The sequence below is a fragment of the Rhincodon typus genome, chromosome 9 (assembly GCF_021869965.1).
Source record: "Rhincodon typus isolate 14 chromosome 9, sRhiTyp1.1, whole genome shotgun sequence".
NCBI lineage: Eukaryota > Metazoa > Chordata > Chondrichthyes > Orectolobiformes > Rhincodontidae > Rhincodon > Rhincodon typus.
The window spans coordinates 80,106,953-80,124,390 of record NC_063340.1 but is presented as its reverse complement, the minus strand read 5'-3'; the positions used below and the strand labels follow the sequence as shown (position 1 = coordinate 80,124,390).

At 40.5% G+C, this 17,438-nt stretch overlaps 1 protein-coding gene across 12 annotated transcripts in view; it reads left to right on the top strand.

Moving 5' to 3' along the window:
- Positions 1–17,438, top strand: part of cnsta (consortin, connexin sorting protein a) — an 89,759-nt gene that overhangs the window by 48,363 nt on the left and 23,958 nt on the right. For all 12 annotated transcript variants that reach the window (XM_048601497.1, XM_048601499.1, XM_048601493.1 and 9 more), the window contains 2 exons: positions 3,088–3,130; positions 8,185–9,104. In XM_048601497.1, coding sequence (XP_048457454.1) covers positions 3,088–3,130; positions 8,185–9,104 — 963 coding nt within the window. The remainder of the gene's footprint in view (positions 1–3,087; positions 3,131–8,184; positions 9,105–17,438) is intronic.

Sequence of the window (17,438 nt, the reverse complement as noted above, 5' to 3'; positions counted from 1 at the left end):
ATGGGGGTGGGGCTTGAGGTGGGAGGAGGGGATAGGTGGGAGGTAGGACAGGTTAGGGAGGCGGGGATGAGCTGGGCTGGTTTTGGGATGCGGTAGGGGGAGGGGAGATTTTGAAGCTTGCGAAATCCACATTGATACCATTGGGCTGCAGGGTTCCCAAGCGGAATATGAGTTGCTGTTCCTGCAACCTTCGGGTGGCATCATTGTGGCACTGCAGAAGGCCCAGGATGGACATGTCGTCTGAGGAATGGGAGGGGGAGTTGAAATGGTTCACGACTGGGAGGTGCAGTTGTTTAGTGTGAACCGAGGGTAGGTGTTCTGCAAAGCGGTCCCCAAGCTTCCGCTTGGTTTCCCTGATGTAGAGGAGGCCACAACGGGAACAGCGGATGTAGTATACCACATTAGCAGATGTGCAGGTGAACTTCTGCTTGATGTGTAAAGTCTTCTTGGGGCCTGGGATGGGGGTGAGGGGGGAGGTGTTGGGGTAGGTGTAGCACTTCCTGCAGTTGCACGGAAACGTGCTGGGTGTGGTGGGGCTGGAGGGGAGGGTGGAGCGGACAAGGGAGTCACGGAGAGAGTGATCCCTCCAGAAAGCAGACAAGGGTGGGGAGGGAAAAATGTCTTTGGTGGTGGGGTCGGATTGCAGATGGCGGAAGTGTCGGAGGATGATGCGTTGGATCCGGAGGTTGGTGGGGTGGTACATGAGGACGAGGGGGATTCTTTTTTGGTTGTTATTGCGGGAAGTGTGTGTGAGGGATGAGTTGCGGGAAATGCGGGAGACACGGTGGAGGGCGTTCTCGACCACTGAGGGGGGGAAGTTGCGGTCCTTGAAAAACGAGGACATCAGATCAGATCTGTTAAGTTAAAAGCCAATTACTGTTATGTATTGACTTTTGGAAATAACATGAATGCTGCAGTTCTTTGAACTTCTGATGAAGGGTTTTAATCTCCTTGTCCTTGATGACAAATATCCACTACCTTCCCCAAACTTGGCCTTATGATTTCCACATCGACACTGAAGGTCTTCAGTTGTGTATTCTAGCTTATTTCTTCTACCCTTGCTTCCTTATCCTTCTCATTCTGACCTTCTTTTGTTCACTACCTGTAAAGTGCTTTGAGTCAATTGGTTGCATGTGAAGGGTACTGTAGAACTTACTGTATGAAGAACATTAGTTTTATATATAATGCAATGTAATCCATTCAGTGAACATTGGGCCAAATTTTGACAAATCTCTAGGTTTTGATTTGAATCCAGTTCAGATCTATTCATTACTGCTTCCTAGTTTTAATTAACGTGGAACAAATTGAAATGTTTGTAGGGTCTTAAAAGAAGTGGCTTGTGAGATAGTTGATACATTGATTCTAATTTTCCAAAACTTCCTATATTTGAGGGAGATTTCATTAGTTTGCAGAATATTGAATATTGAGATGGCCAGAAAGCAGGGAACTGCAGGCTTATGAGCTTATCATCTGTCATGGAGAAATGTTACAAGCTAACACTGAAGATGTTATAGCAGGTCACCTTGAAAAATTTCCGATACTTAGAATCAGCTTGGTTGTGTGAAAGGTCTTTTAGGTAACATACTGGCATAGATAAAAGTTTGGTTAATGAACAGTAAACAAGAGAGGCATAAATGGGTCATTTTCTGGTTGGCAAGATGTAATTAATGGTGTTCCACAGGGACCAGTCCTGGGGCCTCAACTGTTCACAGTCTATTTAAATGAGTTTGATGAAGGGACTAAAGGTATGGTTGCTAGATTTGTAGATGACACAAAGATAGGTAGGTAAGATAAGTTATTGGTGAAGAAGACCAAAGGACTTTCCAGAGTGAGAGGTTAAGAGGGCAAAGATCTGGCATATGGAGTATAATGTGGGAAAATGCGAAATTGTCCATTTTGGTAGGAAGATTAAAAAAAAGAGTATGTTGTCTCAGTGGTGAGAGATTACAGGGCTTGGAGATGCAGAGGAATCTGGATGTCCCAGTACGTTGGTCCCAAAAAGGTTAGTTTACCAGGAGAGCGAGTAACTTGGAACACTAATTGAATGTTTGTATTCAATTCCCCTTTCAATGAATTCTGCACGGGAGGTTTTAGTTGACATTGGTGAAACCACATTTTGAGTACGGTGTAGAGTATTGCTTTCTTTAGTTAAAGAAGGATGTACATATGTTAGAAACAATTCAAAGAAAGTTTACTAGGCTAATACCTGGAATGAGTGTTGTGGGGAGGAGTGGTAGGTATTGCCTGATGAGAGAAAGTAAGGCTTATATCCACTAGAGTTAGAAGAGTGAGAAGTTACTTGATTGAATGATTGAAACCTATCAGATCCTGACGAGTGTTGAAAGGATGATGTCAAAAAGGATGTCTCCTCTCACGGGAGAATCCAGAACTTGAGACTATTGTGTAGGAATAAGGGGTGGCCATTTAAAACAGACGAGAAGAAAGTTTTTCTCAGTTTTGAATCTTTGGAATTCTCCTCCCCAAATAGTGGAGTTTGTATGTTATCATTAAATCTATAACATAGCTGTGATGTTGATACAAATTGCTGTGTCTGGTCTGGATGTTAGAAGTTTAAATATTGTGAAGTGTTCAATGCATTTGGAACTGGGTTATCCAGCTCTTCAAGTCTGTTCTGTTGGTCAAGGCTGACACAGCTAAACTCCATTAACTCACCATTGTTCCATATTCCTTGACGGCTTTGCTCAACAAAAATCAACGTTAGTTTTCAAATTTTCATCGACTCAGCAACTACTGTATTTGGCAGTATCCAGGAATATAATGCACTGTAATGAACCTAAGCATTCTGATGCCTCTAATTGGATTATGTGCTTTGGGGAAAAAATGTCAAGGAAATAGAGGACATACCCAGATGCTGACTTTTCAGTTGCTTGGTTAGCATACATTCCTAAATGTGTGTTAAGCTTCAGTAGAGGCCCCAAAAACTATTTGAAGATTTGCTTTGTAGAATAGTTGCTGTACTGACAAATTAATGTAATTTCTGGTGTAAGCTGAAGAATTGTTTCATGTTTTAAGATTTCTGTGTTAGCAAAATGTTTCCACAAAAATGAATATTATTTCCCCTTCTAGGGAGAACATGGTGACAGGAAAGATACTGTGGAATGCAACTCAAGTAAGTGTGCACGATTGAAACTGTTAATTCACACTCAAATTGCCTTTTTTCAGTGAAGGATTGAGGATTATGGCTAAGTTCGTACAAGTGCACCTTTGTTATTGAATATAGACAGTAGTCAAAACGTGTTAACTGCTCTTTAATATTCACTGTGTGAATTGTTGAGATTTGTACTCCATTGTTAAAATATGTTGCATGGATCTTGATAGGTAGTTATGGACTTGTAGAAGTTACAATGTTTTGTAATTAAGGATAAACAGTTTCGTTGATTCAGAATTGAATCTATTTTTAATTTCTCCCTCTGGTCTAACCTCTCATAGGACTGCAACATTGTAAACTGTCAATTATATACTTAAACAAAGACTATGATTTTTGTTATCACCAGAGACAACTGAGGTTTTGAACAGGGGTTTTGCTAATGGTATATTTTTAACATGTGAAGGTTAGGAAAAATATTTATACAAGCATATTTCTGTGCTATTAATGAGCTATTTTCAAGTTTCAGTGAATGCTGGCGGGCAAGATAACCTCGTAAACTAAGTTCTTTTCATTAAGAAATTACATCTTGAAATTTGATCTCTTCAATCTGAGCAAGTGTATCCATCCCCTTCATGTGCAACTTATCATAGAAACATTTTTGGCTTCTAGCTGCTGCCTTTCTGTCATATCCAAGCAGACTCAAAACACTGTCAGTGATATTTGGTGATACTGTAACCTGATCTTTATGATAGCTTTCATTGCATTCTTCCACATGGGAACATGAATCATGAGCGTCTTGTACCTAGGTAGAAAGCTAATTAGTTATTCTTGAGAGCGCACCTGATGAATCTTGGAACTAAGTGGACATTTTAAAGCACGGATGTTTACAACCAGATATTCTCAAATCTTTGATAAAGAGATAACAAGGTGTAGAGCTGGATGAACACAGCAGGTCAAGCAGCATCAGAGGAGCAGTTTTGGGCCTAGACCCTTCAGAAAAAAAATCTTTCTCAAATCTTTGCTGGGATTCTGGAGAGACTCTCCACTGTTCCTACACAGGCTGCTGCCATTGCCTCCAAGTGTAAATACCTTGCATCACCTTCCCGAAAGAACCATCTGATTCTTCCTTTGATCTCTTAACAAACACTTGGGCTTCATGTCAGAAGGACTTCAGAACACACCACAGGACTCCTTTTTATTTTATCTTAAAATTGTGTTTTGGGACTTCTTAAAAAATAATCATGAACTCTAATAATTGTTAGAGTGTTGGGATCATTGAATTGCTGTTCCAATGCAAGAAACAATGTCCTGTTGGTGAATTCAGATGGGTGTTGAAAGATGCTGCTTGTGTGGCTGGTGCAAAAGTAACAAAGACTGACAGTTATATAGCAGCTTTCAAGACTTTGATTTGAGGTTTCACTGTTTCCAGTGTTTGATTATGATTTTTGCATTATCAGAAGCCATTGCATTAACATGGAGATGTGACAGCATGCCTTTGGTAACTTTGGTGATTTCTGCTATCATATTCTGTTATCTAAATATAATGGAAGGATAAGTTTCAATATTTCACATCGGAATACAATATTGAAGAGGTGGGATTAGGAACTTAATGAAATAAAAGGGAGGAAAATGATTTTGATCTTAACATTGTGGTGTTGCATTAGGTCATGGCTTTTTTAAAAATAATCTATTCACTCATGGAACGTGGGTGTCACTGGCTGGGCCAGCATTTATTGCCCATCCTAACTGCTCTTAAGGTGGTGATGAGCTGCCTTCTTGAGTCACTGTAGTCCATGTGCTGTAGGTAGGCCTACAATGCCATCAGGGAATCCTAGGGTTTTGACCCAGTGACAATGAAGGATTGACAGTACGTTTCCATGTCAGCTTGGTGAGTGGCTTGGAAGGGAACTTGGAGATGGTGATGTGCCCATATATTTGCTTCCCTTGTCCTTCTATATAGGAATGGTTATAGGTTTGGAAGGTGCAGTCTGAGGAACTTTGACATATTTCAGCAGTGTATCTTGTAGATGGTACACACTGCTGCTACTGAGTGTAGGCGATGGAGGAACTAGATGTTTGTGGATTGAAGCGGGCTGCTATGTCCTGGATGATGTCAGGCTTCTTGAGTGTTGCTGGAGCTGCACTCATCCAGGCAAGTGGAGCATATTCCACCACACACCTGACTTGTGCCATGTAGTTGATGGACAGTCTTTGGGAGTCAGGAGGCATGTAACTCGCTCAGTATTCCTAGCCTCGGACGTGCTCTTGTAGTCAGTGCATTTGCATAGCTATTCCAGTCAGTTTCTGCTCAATGGATGTTGATTGTGAGCAATTCAGTGTTGGTAACGCCAGTGTCAAGGGATGAAGGTTAGAGTGTCCCTTATTGGAGATCCACTACATAACATTTATATATTATTACTCTCCTTTAAAATAAGGAAATGCTATTATAACTTATTTTCTAGAATTTATCCCTCTGTAGCTTGCACAAATTCTAAGATCTTTCATTCTCCGATTTACTTCAGTTGAAATGTCTGGCTTATTTTCTGTTGCTGTCCAAACCACTTGTGGCCAGTTGAACCCACTTAGTTGTGACCACCTAACTTCTAACAACATAAACAAAATTTAGAAGTTGTAGCTTGTACTTGAAGTTATCTTATAATAAAAGCTCCCTATTTGGTTCATTTATTTTGATTCCAACATTCTTGGATACCATTAAACATTTACTATTGGATATCATAGAATCCCTACAGTGTAGAAGCAGGCCATTCAGCCCATCGAGTCCACACTGCACCTCTGAAGAGCATTCCACCCTCTCCCTGTAACCCTGCATTTCCTGTAGCTAATCCACCTAGCCTGCAAATCTTTGGACGCTGTGTGGGCAAATGAGCATGGCCAGTCCACCTAACCTACACATCTTCGCACTGTGGGAGGAAACTGGAGCACCCGGAGAAAACCCACGCAGATACTGGGAGATTGTCTGTCTGTGTAGAATTTGCACAGTCGCCCAAGACTGGAATTGAACCCAGATCCCTGGTGCTATGAGGCAGCAGTGCTAACCACTGAGCCACCATGCTGCCCTTTATGTTTTGCTTTTCTTGCAGATTAGTTCAATAAAAGAATCTTGTGGCAGGGACACATAATGTGTCGAGCCTATCTTATGTGAGGTTACTTTCTCTTATGGGATTACATAGAAGTAGAAGTAGGAGTAGACTATTCAACACCTTGAGCCTATGTTGCCATTCTGGATCATGACTGATTATCTACCTCAATGCCATTTTCCTGTGTTATCCCCATATTCCTTGATGTCATTAGTATCTGGAAAACATTTATGATCTCAACTGAAGGAAATACTGGACATTTCAGATCAAAGAGTGAAACCTGGCTTGAGAGATCACAAGTTTTTAGTTTTTACAGTTGGTTACGATGGGTGGTTAGAGATTTATATTTACACAAGGCTGCCATGTTCTTTAACGCAAAAGCACAAGTTTCTTGTGCAAGATTTTTTTTAAAAACGACATATGTAAGATAGTTTAGAAAGAAGCCAAAACAAATTTCAATCTGTATCCCAGCAAAACAATTCACAAATATTCAATCCCAAGAAATATCACTCTATCTCAAATCTTTAATTTCCTGCTTAACTAACTATTTCCAGTTTTCCTCCTTGGACTTCTTCAGCAATTTCACAACTTTCTAGTCTGATAACCCAAACCTCTTTTCAGTTCTGGCAACTTGGTCATAGCTTAGAATTTCACAAACTAAAACCCTTTTGCTCAAATGAAACCTTTTTTCCTAAACTGAAGACTTAATTCTACTGGGAGAAAATTTCTCTTCTGAACGGAAATCAAAGCGCAACTAGTGGTATCATTTATGTTATCAGTCTATCATAAACTCAGGAGTTTAAACAGTTCTTTAATTAACATCACAGGTATCCAGCTGAACACTTAACTGAATTGCATGCTTTGTGGAAGTGATGTATTTGTGTAACTTCTAAATGACTTTCTGACCTTTTTTAAAAAGAAAAATGATCTTCACAGAGCTGAAACCAAAGTCCATTTGTTTTTTTTTATTTCAACTGATAATGGGTTATATCTTGTATCATACCATCGATCTCCATTTTCAACATAATTCTGAGCTGGGATTCCACATGCATGCTATCTTTCAACCTCATTTTGTGACTGTGTTGTCAGGCTTCTGACCAAAGGAGGAGGCAATTATAAAATCTCACTAAATTATAATCATTGTTTTTTTTTCCATGTTGCCAGATCATGTGTCATGAATCTTCCATAGGGAAGCCTGTTTATTATGTGCCAATTTTTTTAGGTTTACCAAAGTGTTCAGTTGCATGAGTTCGTACTCTGATAATTTAGATATAGCACATGTTAAATAGATATTGTAATTTGATGCCAGTAAATTAACACCTAACAAAAAAATCAATGAATTGTATCTTGATGACATTTGCTTGATCTGGGAAGACAGTGAAAGATGTGCCAGAAACAAAGTGCTGTCTGATCAATCGCATTCTTTTAAGAAATATGAGAAATTATTTAGCTCTATGGCCTCCTTTTTTTATTTCAGAATGATTAATTGCATTCTGTTTTTCCATTTGAATGCCCTACGTATTAGTTTAGTGTTTAAAATTTTGAACATTAATTGCCAGTTCATGCTAAGTGTTGGGCATCTTTTCTGGTCACTGATTGGTGCTGATCTTGCAATTCTAGCTGAACTGAATACTGAAATTATTCCATTCAAGGCTCATGAAGTACAGTAAATTTATTTTTCATCTAATTATTGGCATTTTTGGTGGGTCTGGTGAATTCATTGTGAATAGGTAATTATCACTAAGTGTATATCAATCTTGATCATGTGACTGTTTCCCTGATCCTGAATAGATAACGTATGAAAATCCATTAAAACTTAATGTTGCTTCTGCCTGCTTACTGAGTGGAACAGAGCCAGGATTGGCAGATGGGATTTCACTCAGCAATCCAAAGTTGAAGTATATCAATTTTTAAAGGGGTCTGCAGGAAATATCTTAAATTGTTCATGGAAAGTGTATTTCTCTCCCCTGTTTTTAGGTTTTGCAGACTGGCCTATAGCTATATCAAGAGACCAAAGTGCAAAATATGAAGATGCATCATTGGAAGTCACGATAGACAGGGAAAAAGACTCTCTTGCATCTGTACAGATTGCATTAACAGCGGATAAAAGCATTGAGAGAGACTCTGCAATGTACTATGCTGAATCATCATTGGAAGAACAAGTAGAAGCAGAAAGAGCAAAGGGCGCGATGCACTTTGAGACACAACATTTGTACTCTGAAAACACTGAGATGGATAAAAGCTGCTTTCAGCCATGTGCTACTATGCCTTGCAAGGACATTGTAACTGCTGCACAACAAATCAAGACAGAGGGTTTCTCAGAGACCGGAGTTGTTATAGACACTAGTCCGTTAATCCCTGCAGAGGAAACTGAAAATCTACATCATGATTTGAAATTTGCTGGCAAAGCTACTGAGGAAAATGTGCAAACGCGGTTGTTGGATTGGAACAAAACTATTGAATTCATTGCAGATGGCCTGGCTGTGTCCAAACAAAGCAATCATGCATTTCAAAAACATGTTGAAAGTGATTCCAGTGATTGTGTAAATAAGGAGACTACATCTGGTCATTCAGAAGGAAGTACGAGGATAGACGACCAAGCAACAAAGCAAAGCCAGACTGATGTTTTGAATGAAATAAATGAATGTGAACAAATGTCAGAAAAAGCAGCCTCAAAAGCGGAGGAGGAAATTCAGTGCAGTGCTGCACTTAGTGAGAATTGGATATCCTATGAGGTTTCAGAGAAATGGGGGGAGGATGAGCATGTTGAAGCATTCTGCAGCTCTATACGGGACATTGTCTCATCTAGTCAGAAAAATGATACTGATGAGTTATTGCAGTTGAATGACAGTTCATTTTCCTTGGATGAGCTTGCTAAAAGGATACAGATAGAAGAGGTAACCTTTTAATTTGAATTTTATTTTTGAGCACTTCATAGTAATGACACTTCATAGTTTGTATTCAAGTACAATCAAAATACAAATGAAGCACTTTTTCATTAAAGGTATTCTTACGCCATCTTTTGTTAATATACAGGTGAAACAAATGCTGTTCACTTTTGTTTGTAGATTAAATCTGGTTACTTTGGTTTGTACCACAAATCTTCCCCCAAGAAAAACTAACATTTATTTGAAGTAAACGATAGTCAATTTAAATCTACTGACTACTATTCCAAAGCTAATATGATCTCCCTACCAATCATTCTAGAGTACAAATTATAGTGATAATATCAAATTGTTACTAGTCTCCACTGTGACTAAATTATTTTAAGAAAAAGCAGCTACGTTTAAGTTGCTAATATCCATCAGAAAAGGGACTTAAAAGTGTGAAAGTTAATTTGTTCTTATTGACAAAATTGTGATTTTTAAAAATATATGTTAAAGAATATGAATTCAGTCTCCACTTCTAGAAAGAAGAGCATCTGTGGATTAATTTTTAAAAAATACTTCTTAAATCTTTTATTAAGTAGATGTGGTTAGAAAATGCTGAGCCTATGTTTTTAAAAATTTATGGAGGGCAGAATGAGTGCAGGTAAGGAAATTGAGTGCAAACCTGGGACTTTGGATTGGTATGTGGTTCTACCCCAGGGAAAGGAGTTTGGTGAGCATCTGGTAGGTTGTTAAAAACTATTCTATCATTACATTTTAACACAATATACAAATTATAAAACTGATAAATCAAAATATATAAATATGTGAATAATATAACTAAATTAATTAAATCTCTGGCAGGATAGGTGATGCATTAAGTCTGCAGCATGTAGGAGTTCTTGGATACCATTTGTGATCCAGTGTAAACACGTTGAAATTAGAGAAGCTCAGAGTTTATGAATTAGAGGCTCAACCACACTGACCATCAGGGAAAGGGAAAATTTCCTGGATTTTTGTATGAGGAGGTAGTCATGCCACTTAAGAAAAGATCTTCTGAATTTGATCAGTGGTCAGTGACAGGGGGATGTGACTGCATGTGAGGCAATTAAGGGGATCCAGAGTACAGGAGTGTCAGCTTCTGCAGTTTGATCTCCCAGTCAATTTGAATGCGAGTATGGACTACTAAGAGCAAACTGCCCATAGACCTGTGGTACATGAAGCAAATTAAATTGGGGGATGAACAAGGAATGTAGTGATAGTAGGTGATAGAATAGTGAAGTGAACTGACACTGTTCTTTGCAGCAAAGAACGAGCTTCCAGGCAGCATTGTCTGTGTTGTGCTAGGATTCGGGACATCTGCTTAGAGCTGAAAGAAACTTGCAGTGGTTTGAGGAGGATTTAGTTGTTGCAGTCTATATAGATACCAACAATATAATTGGAACAAGGAAACGGGTTTTGCATTGTTTTCCAAAATTCCCCTGATTCAGGAAACCTCTCTATTCAAGAAGGGTTGAGCAGAAAACAGGAAACCATATGCCAATTAGCTTGACATTTGTTTTGAAAAAGTTGTTAGAATCAATCATTTAAGACATAATAGCCGTGCAATTAGAAAATCTCGAGGTAATTAGGAAAAGTCAGTAGATATCCAGTAGTAGTAGTAGTAGTAGTATTTCGATATCCAGAAACCAGTTGATAAGGTACTATATCAGATGGATTTTACATGGTGACTGAGGGACCAGATGTGAAATTAAACAGAACCTCGAAGTTTAAATCTCTGGATTGTTACCTGAGCTACATGCAAATTGGCAGAAGGTACATAAAATTAGAGCAATAAATGTATGGCTTAAAGACCAGTGCAGAAGAAGTGGGTTCAAGTTCGTGGGGCATTGGCACCAGTACCAGGTAAATTCAGGGGGTCTACCATTGGGATGGTCGATACCTCGACAGTGTTGGGACTGGAATTCTTGTGATTACATATTGGAGAAGTAGAGATGGTATAATCATCACTGAATCATACACCATCAACAATCCTGGGGTTACTACTGACCAGAAATAGAAATGAACGAGCCATATGAATTCTCTGGTTACAAGAGCAAGTCAGAGGCTAGGAATCCTGCAGTGTATGACTCAGCTTCTGACTCCCCAAAGCCTGTCCAGCATCTACAAGGAATATAATGGAATATTTCACCCTATTTTCCTGGATAAGTAAAGTTTGAATAAAACTTAAAAAGCTTTGACACATCTAGGACGCAGCAGCCCACTAGATTGGTACCACATCCATGAACATCCAATCCCTCCACTACCAACGCTCAGTAGCACGTGTGTATGATCTACAAAATACAATGCAGAAATTCACCGAAGCTCCTTATACAGCACCTTCCAAACCTGTGACCAGAAGGACAAGAACAGCAGGTACATGGGAATGCTGCCGTCTGCAAGAGTCCCTCCAAGTCACTAACCACCCTTACTTGGAAATAAGGGTGGCATAGTAGCACAGTTGTTAGCACTGCTGCCTTACAATGCCAGGGACCAGAGTTTGATTCCAGCCTTGAGCCACTGCCTATGTGCACACTCTCTCTGTGTCTGCCTGGGTTACCTCCAGGTGCCCTGTTTTCCTCACAATCCAAAGATATGCAATTAGGTGGATTAGCTGTGCTAAATTGCCCCGTAGTGCTCAGATGTGCAGGCTATGTGAGTTAACCTTGGTAAATATCAGGTTACAATCTGGATAGGATGCTGTTCGAAGGGTCAGTGCAGACGTGATGGACCAAATGGCCTTTATCTGCACTGCAAGGATTCTGAGTCTATATATTGCAGTTCTTCAGCGTTGCTAGATCAAAAATCCTATTACTCCCCTTTAGTGGTTTTATAAATGTACATATACCCACATATATGTACCTTGCACACTTTTCGAGAAGGCAGCTAATCACTAACTTCACAAGGCAAACTAGATGGACAATAAATGCTGGCCTGACCAATGTCGTCAATATCCCATGTGTGAATAAATAAAAGTTAGAGAAATGATCAAAATTAAAGAAAACATATATAACTGTATAATAATGAATTGCAGGTCAGATGATGGGTCAGAAAATAAAAAGCAGAGAATTACTAAAGAGCTAGTCAGCAAGAAATTAGAGTATGAGAGGAAGTTATCTACAAATGTAAAAATGAATAGCAAAGGCTTCTACACATACTTAAAATGGAAAAAAGTAGCTAAAGTGAATGTTGGTTCACAAGAGAGAGCGAGAACGGGGAGTTAATAATAAATGATAAGGAAGTGGCAGAATGAACAAATATTTTGCACTGCCTTCACTGTAGAGGATAGAAAACAATTTCAATAATAGCGATAAATCAGGAGGTGGAAGGGAGAGTAACTTGAAGGAAGTGATATGAAGCAAATGGATGGATCTGCAACAAGTCCCTGGGTTCAGATGGACTTCATCCGAGGATCTTAAAAGAAGGGTAGAACATTCATTGGTGTGGATTTTCCAAAATTCCCTTGATTTAGGAAATCCCTCTGTTCAAGAAGGGAGGGAGACAGATAACAAACTATGCGACCTTATTGTCATCTTTTGTAAATCTATATTAGTGAGTAGAGTGGGTTTTTTTTTTGATTCCATGTATTTATTGAGATTTGTCTCTTGATTAAAAACATAAAACATAGGCACAAGGTTAGCCTGGAGCAGTGTTTTTAGAGCAGTAAGACTGGGCTGTTTTCTGTCTCTGTAAATTGTTAAGGTGCAAAGATGGCCTTTCATTCGGTGATGTGCTCTTCCTGTCAGATGTGGGAAATTAGGGAGAGTTTCCATGTTACTGATGGTTATGTCTGCAGGAAGTGCGGTTGCAAATCCTATCGGGTCACATAGATCGGTCGGAGCAGCAGTTACAGGCTATGAGGAATTTACAGGAACTAGTGATGGATGGCAGTTGCAGGAAGGGAGAAAAACCGCAGATACAGTCCGGTAGATGGGTGACCTCCAGGAAAGGTAGGAGAGGAAGGCAGGTAGTGCAGGAGTCCCTATCTTGAACGATGTAGGGGGTGAAGGACTCTCAGGAACGTAGCATGGAGCCAGGGTTCTGGTAACGAGTCTGGCTCTAATATAATGATGGGTACATCGGGTTCCAAGCAACCAATTGTGATAGGGGACCCTCTAGTCAGAGGCACAGAAAGACGATTCTGCAGCCGACAGCGAGGCATCAGAATGGTGTGTTGCCTCCCTGGTGCCAGGATCAAGGATATATTTGAGAGGGTGCAGAATATTCTCAAAGGAGAGAAGGACCAGCAGGAGGTCGTTGTACATATTGGAACTAACAACATAGGAGGGAAAAGGGTGAGATTCTGAGGAGAGAATATAGGAAGTTAGAAATTTAAAAAAGGAAGGCCTCAGGGGTAGTAATATCTGGATCACTCCTAGTGCCACAAGCTATTGAGGGTAGGAATAGGAAGATAGAGCAGATGAATGCGTGACTGAGGAGCTGGTGCAAGGGAGAAGGATTCACACTTTTGGATCATTGGAATTTCTTCTAGCGTAGAAGTGACCTGTATAAGAAGGATGGATTGCACCTGAATTGAAAGGAGACTAATATACTGGCAGAGAGATTTGCTTGAGGTGCTTGGGAGGATTTAAACTAGTGGTTGGTGGGGGGGGGGTGTGTGGTAAAGGTAGTGAGGAAAGAGATCAGCCTGAGACTGGTGCAGTTGGGAAAAGGAGCAACTCAAACAGTCAGGCCAAGTGGTAACAAAGCAGAGAATGAGGTAGGACTGATAAATTAAACTGCATTTATTTCAGTGCAAGAGGCTTAACAGGTAAGGTAGATGAACTCCGGGTAGGGTTGGGAATATGGGACTGGGATATTATTGGCGATTGCAGAGACATGGCTCAGGGATGGACAGGACTGGCAGCTTAATGTTCCAGGGTACAGATGCTAGAGGAAGGATAGAAAAGGGGGCAGAAGAGGAAGGGGAGTCGTGTTTTAGATTTGGGATAACATTACAGCTGTACTTAGGGAGGATATTCCCGAGAATATGTCCAGGAAAGTTATTTGGGTGGAACTGAGACAAAAGAAAGGGATGATCACCTTATTGGTATTATACTATAGATGCCCCAATAGTCAGCAGGAAATTGAGAAACATATTTGTAAGGGGATCTCAGTTATCCGTAAGAATAATTGGGTGGTTATGGTAGGGCATTTTAACTTTCCAAAATTAGACTGAGACTGCCAGAGTGTTAAGGGCTTGGATGGAGAGGAATTTAAGTATGTACAAGACAATTTTCTGATTCAGTATGTCGATGTACCTACAAGAGAAGATGCAAAACTTGACCAAATCTTGGGAAATAGGGCACGTGACTGAGGTATCAATGGGGGAGCACTTTGGGGCCAGTGACCATAATTCGATTAGTTTTAAAATAGTAATGGAAAAGGATAGACTGGATCTAAAAGTTAAAGTTCTAAATTGGTGGAAGGCCAGTTTTGGTGGTGTGAGGCAAGAACTTTCAAAAGTTGATGGTGGGGTGGATGTTCACAGGTAAAGGGGTGGCTGGAAAACAAGAAACCTTCAAAAATGAGTTAACGAGAGTCCAGAGACAGTATGTTCCTGTCAGGGTGAAGGGCAAGGCTGGTAGATGAAGGAATGTTGGATGACTGAAGAAATTGAGTTTTGGTCATGAATAAGAAGGAAGCATATGTCAGGTATAGACAGCAGAGATCAAGTGAATCTCTAGAAGAGTGTAAAGGCAGTAGGAGTATACTTAAGAGAGAAATCAGGAGGCCAAAAAGGGGACATGAGATAGCTTTGGCAAATAGGGTTAAGAAGAATCCAAAGGAATTCTACAGTTACATCAAGGACAAGAGAGTAACTAGGGAGGGAATAGTGCCCCTTAAAGATCAGCAAGACTGCCTCTGTGTGGAATCACAGGAGATGGGGGAGATACTAAATGAGTGTTTTGCATCAGTGTTTACTGCGGAGAAGGATATGGAAGACCGAGAACGTGGGGAAGTAAATAGCAACATCTTGAAAAATGTCCATATTACAGAGGAGGTGGTGCTGGATGTCTTAAACGCATAAAGGTGGATAAATCCCCAGGACCTGATCAGATGTATTTTAGAACTCTGTGGGAAGCTAGGAAAGTGATTGCTGGGTCCCTTGCTGAGATATTTATATCAACAATAGCCACACATGAGGTGCTGGAAGGCTGGGTGTTGGCTAATGTGGTGACACTATTAAGACAGGTGGTAAGGAAAAGCCGGGGAACTCTTGACCAGTGAGCCTGATATCGGTGATGGGTAAGTTGTTGGAGGGAATTCTAAGGGACCGAATTTTGCATATATTTGGAAAGGCAAGGACTGATTAGGAATGGTCATAGATAACAAGGTGTAGAGCCGGATGAACACAGCAGGCCAAGCAGCATCAGAGGAGCAGGAAGGCTGACGTTTCGGGCATAGACCCTTCTTCAGAAAGTCATTGTGGCTTTGTGCGTGAGAAGTTGTGTCTCACTGACTTGATTACTTGTTCAAAAAACTCAATGAAGAGGATTGATGAGGGCAGAGTGGTGGACTTCAGTAAGGCACTCAAGCAGGTTCCTCATGGTAGACTGGTTAGCCAGGTTAGATTGGTGGGATACAGGAAGAATTAGCCATTTGGATACAGAGCTAGCTCGAAGGTGGAAGTCAGAGGGTGGTGGTGGAGGGTTGCTTTTCAGAGTGGAGGCCTGTGACCGTGTTGGTGTGCTACAAGGATCGGTGCTGGGTCCACTGCTTTTCGTCATTTATGTAAATGATTTAGATTTGAGCAGAGGAGGTATGATTAGTAAGTTTGCAGATGACACCAAAATTAGAGATATAATGGACAGCAAAGAAGGTTCCCTTGGAGTACAAGGGGACCTTGATCAGATAGGCCAATGGGCTCAGGAGTGGCAGATGGAGATTAATATAGATAAATGTGAGGTACTGCATTTTGCAAAGGCAAATCAGGGCAGCACTTAGACGTTTAATGGTAAGGTCCTGGGGAGTATTGCTGGACAAAAGAGACCTTGGAGTGCAGGTTCATAGTTCCTTGAAAGTGGAGTCCCAGGTAGACCGGATAGCATTTGGTATGCTTGCCTGTATTGGTCAGTCTATTGAGTATAGGAGTTGAAAGGTCATGTTGCAGCTGTACAGGACATTGGTTAGGCCACTTTTGGAATACTGTGTTCAATTCTGGTCTCCCTCCCTTCGGAAGGATGTTGTGAAACTTGAAATGGTTCAGAAAAGATTTACAAGGATGTTGCCAGGATTGGAGCGTTTGATCTATAGGGAGAGGTTGAATAGGCTGGGACTATTTTCCTTGGAGTGTTGGAGGCTGAGGGCAGACGTTATAGATGTTTATAAAATCATGAGGGGCATGGATAGGGTGAATAGTCAAGGCCTTTCCCCCAGTGTGGGGGAGTCCAAAACAAGTGGGCATAGGTTTAAGGTGAAAGGGGAAAGATTTAAAAGGGACCTAAGGGGCAACTTTTTCACGCAGGGAGTGGTGCGTGTATGGAATAAGCAGCCAGAGGATGTGATGGAGGCTGGTACAATTACAACATTTAAGTGGCATCTGGATGAGATTATGAATAGGAAGGGTTTAGAAGGATATGGGCCAAATGCTGGCAAATGGGATTTGATTTATTTAGGATATCTGGTCAGTATGGATGAGTTGGACCAAAGGGTCTATTTCTGTGCTGTACATCTCTATGACTCTATATGCCAATTAGCTTGACATTTGTTCTGAGAAAGTTGTTAGAATTGATCATTAAAGGCATTTTAGCCATGCAATTAGGAAATCTCAAGGTAATTGGGAGAAGTCAGTAGATATCCAGTAGTAGTAGTAGTACTTGGATATCAAGAAACCAATTGGTAAGGTACCACATCAAATAAAACTTCATTACCAGGGGACAACATATTAGAAAAGAAGTGAAAGAACGTGGAGAAAGAGGATTGGAAAAAAGGCCTTGGGTACAAAAGGAACCTCTCCTCAAACCCTGTGGATTGGTGCTATTGAATTGCTTCTCCAGTTGCTTTTTTTCCCCTCCACCCACAACACTGTTTTATTGTTTGTCTCAGTCTTTCTGTATGTGGCTCTGTGTGGAGGTTTGCAAGGGGTTTAGACTTTCAACTAGCACTAATATATGCTGATAGTTCGTGGTTTTATTTACCTGTGGTAAGAGCTTATTTATTTTTAAACGATTAGTTGTTCTTTTTAAATATGGAATCACCTGGTCAGTGGTTTCTGTTAAACTGATTCAATCAGGCAAGTAAATTGGGGACTTAACACAGTGTGGAGCTGGAGGAGCACAGCAGGCCAGGCAGCATCAGAGGAGCAGGAAAGTTGATGTTTCA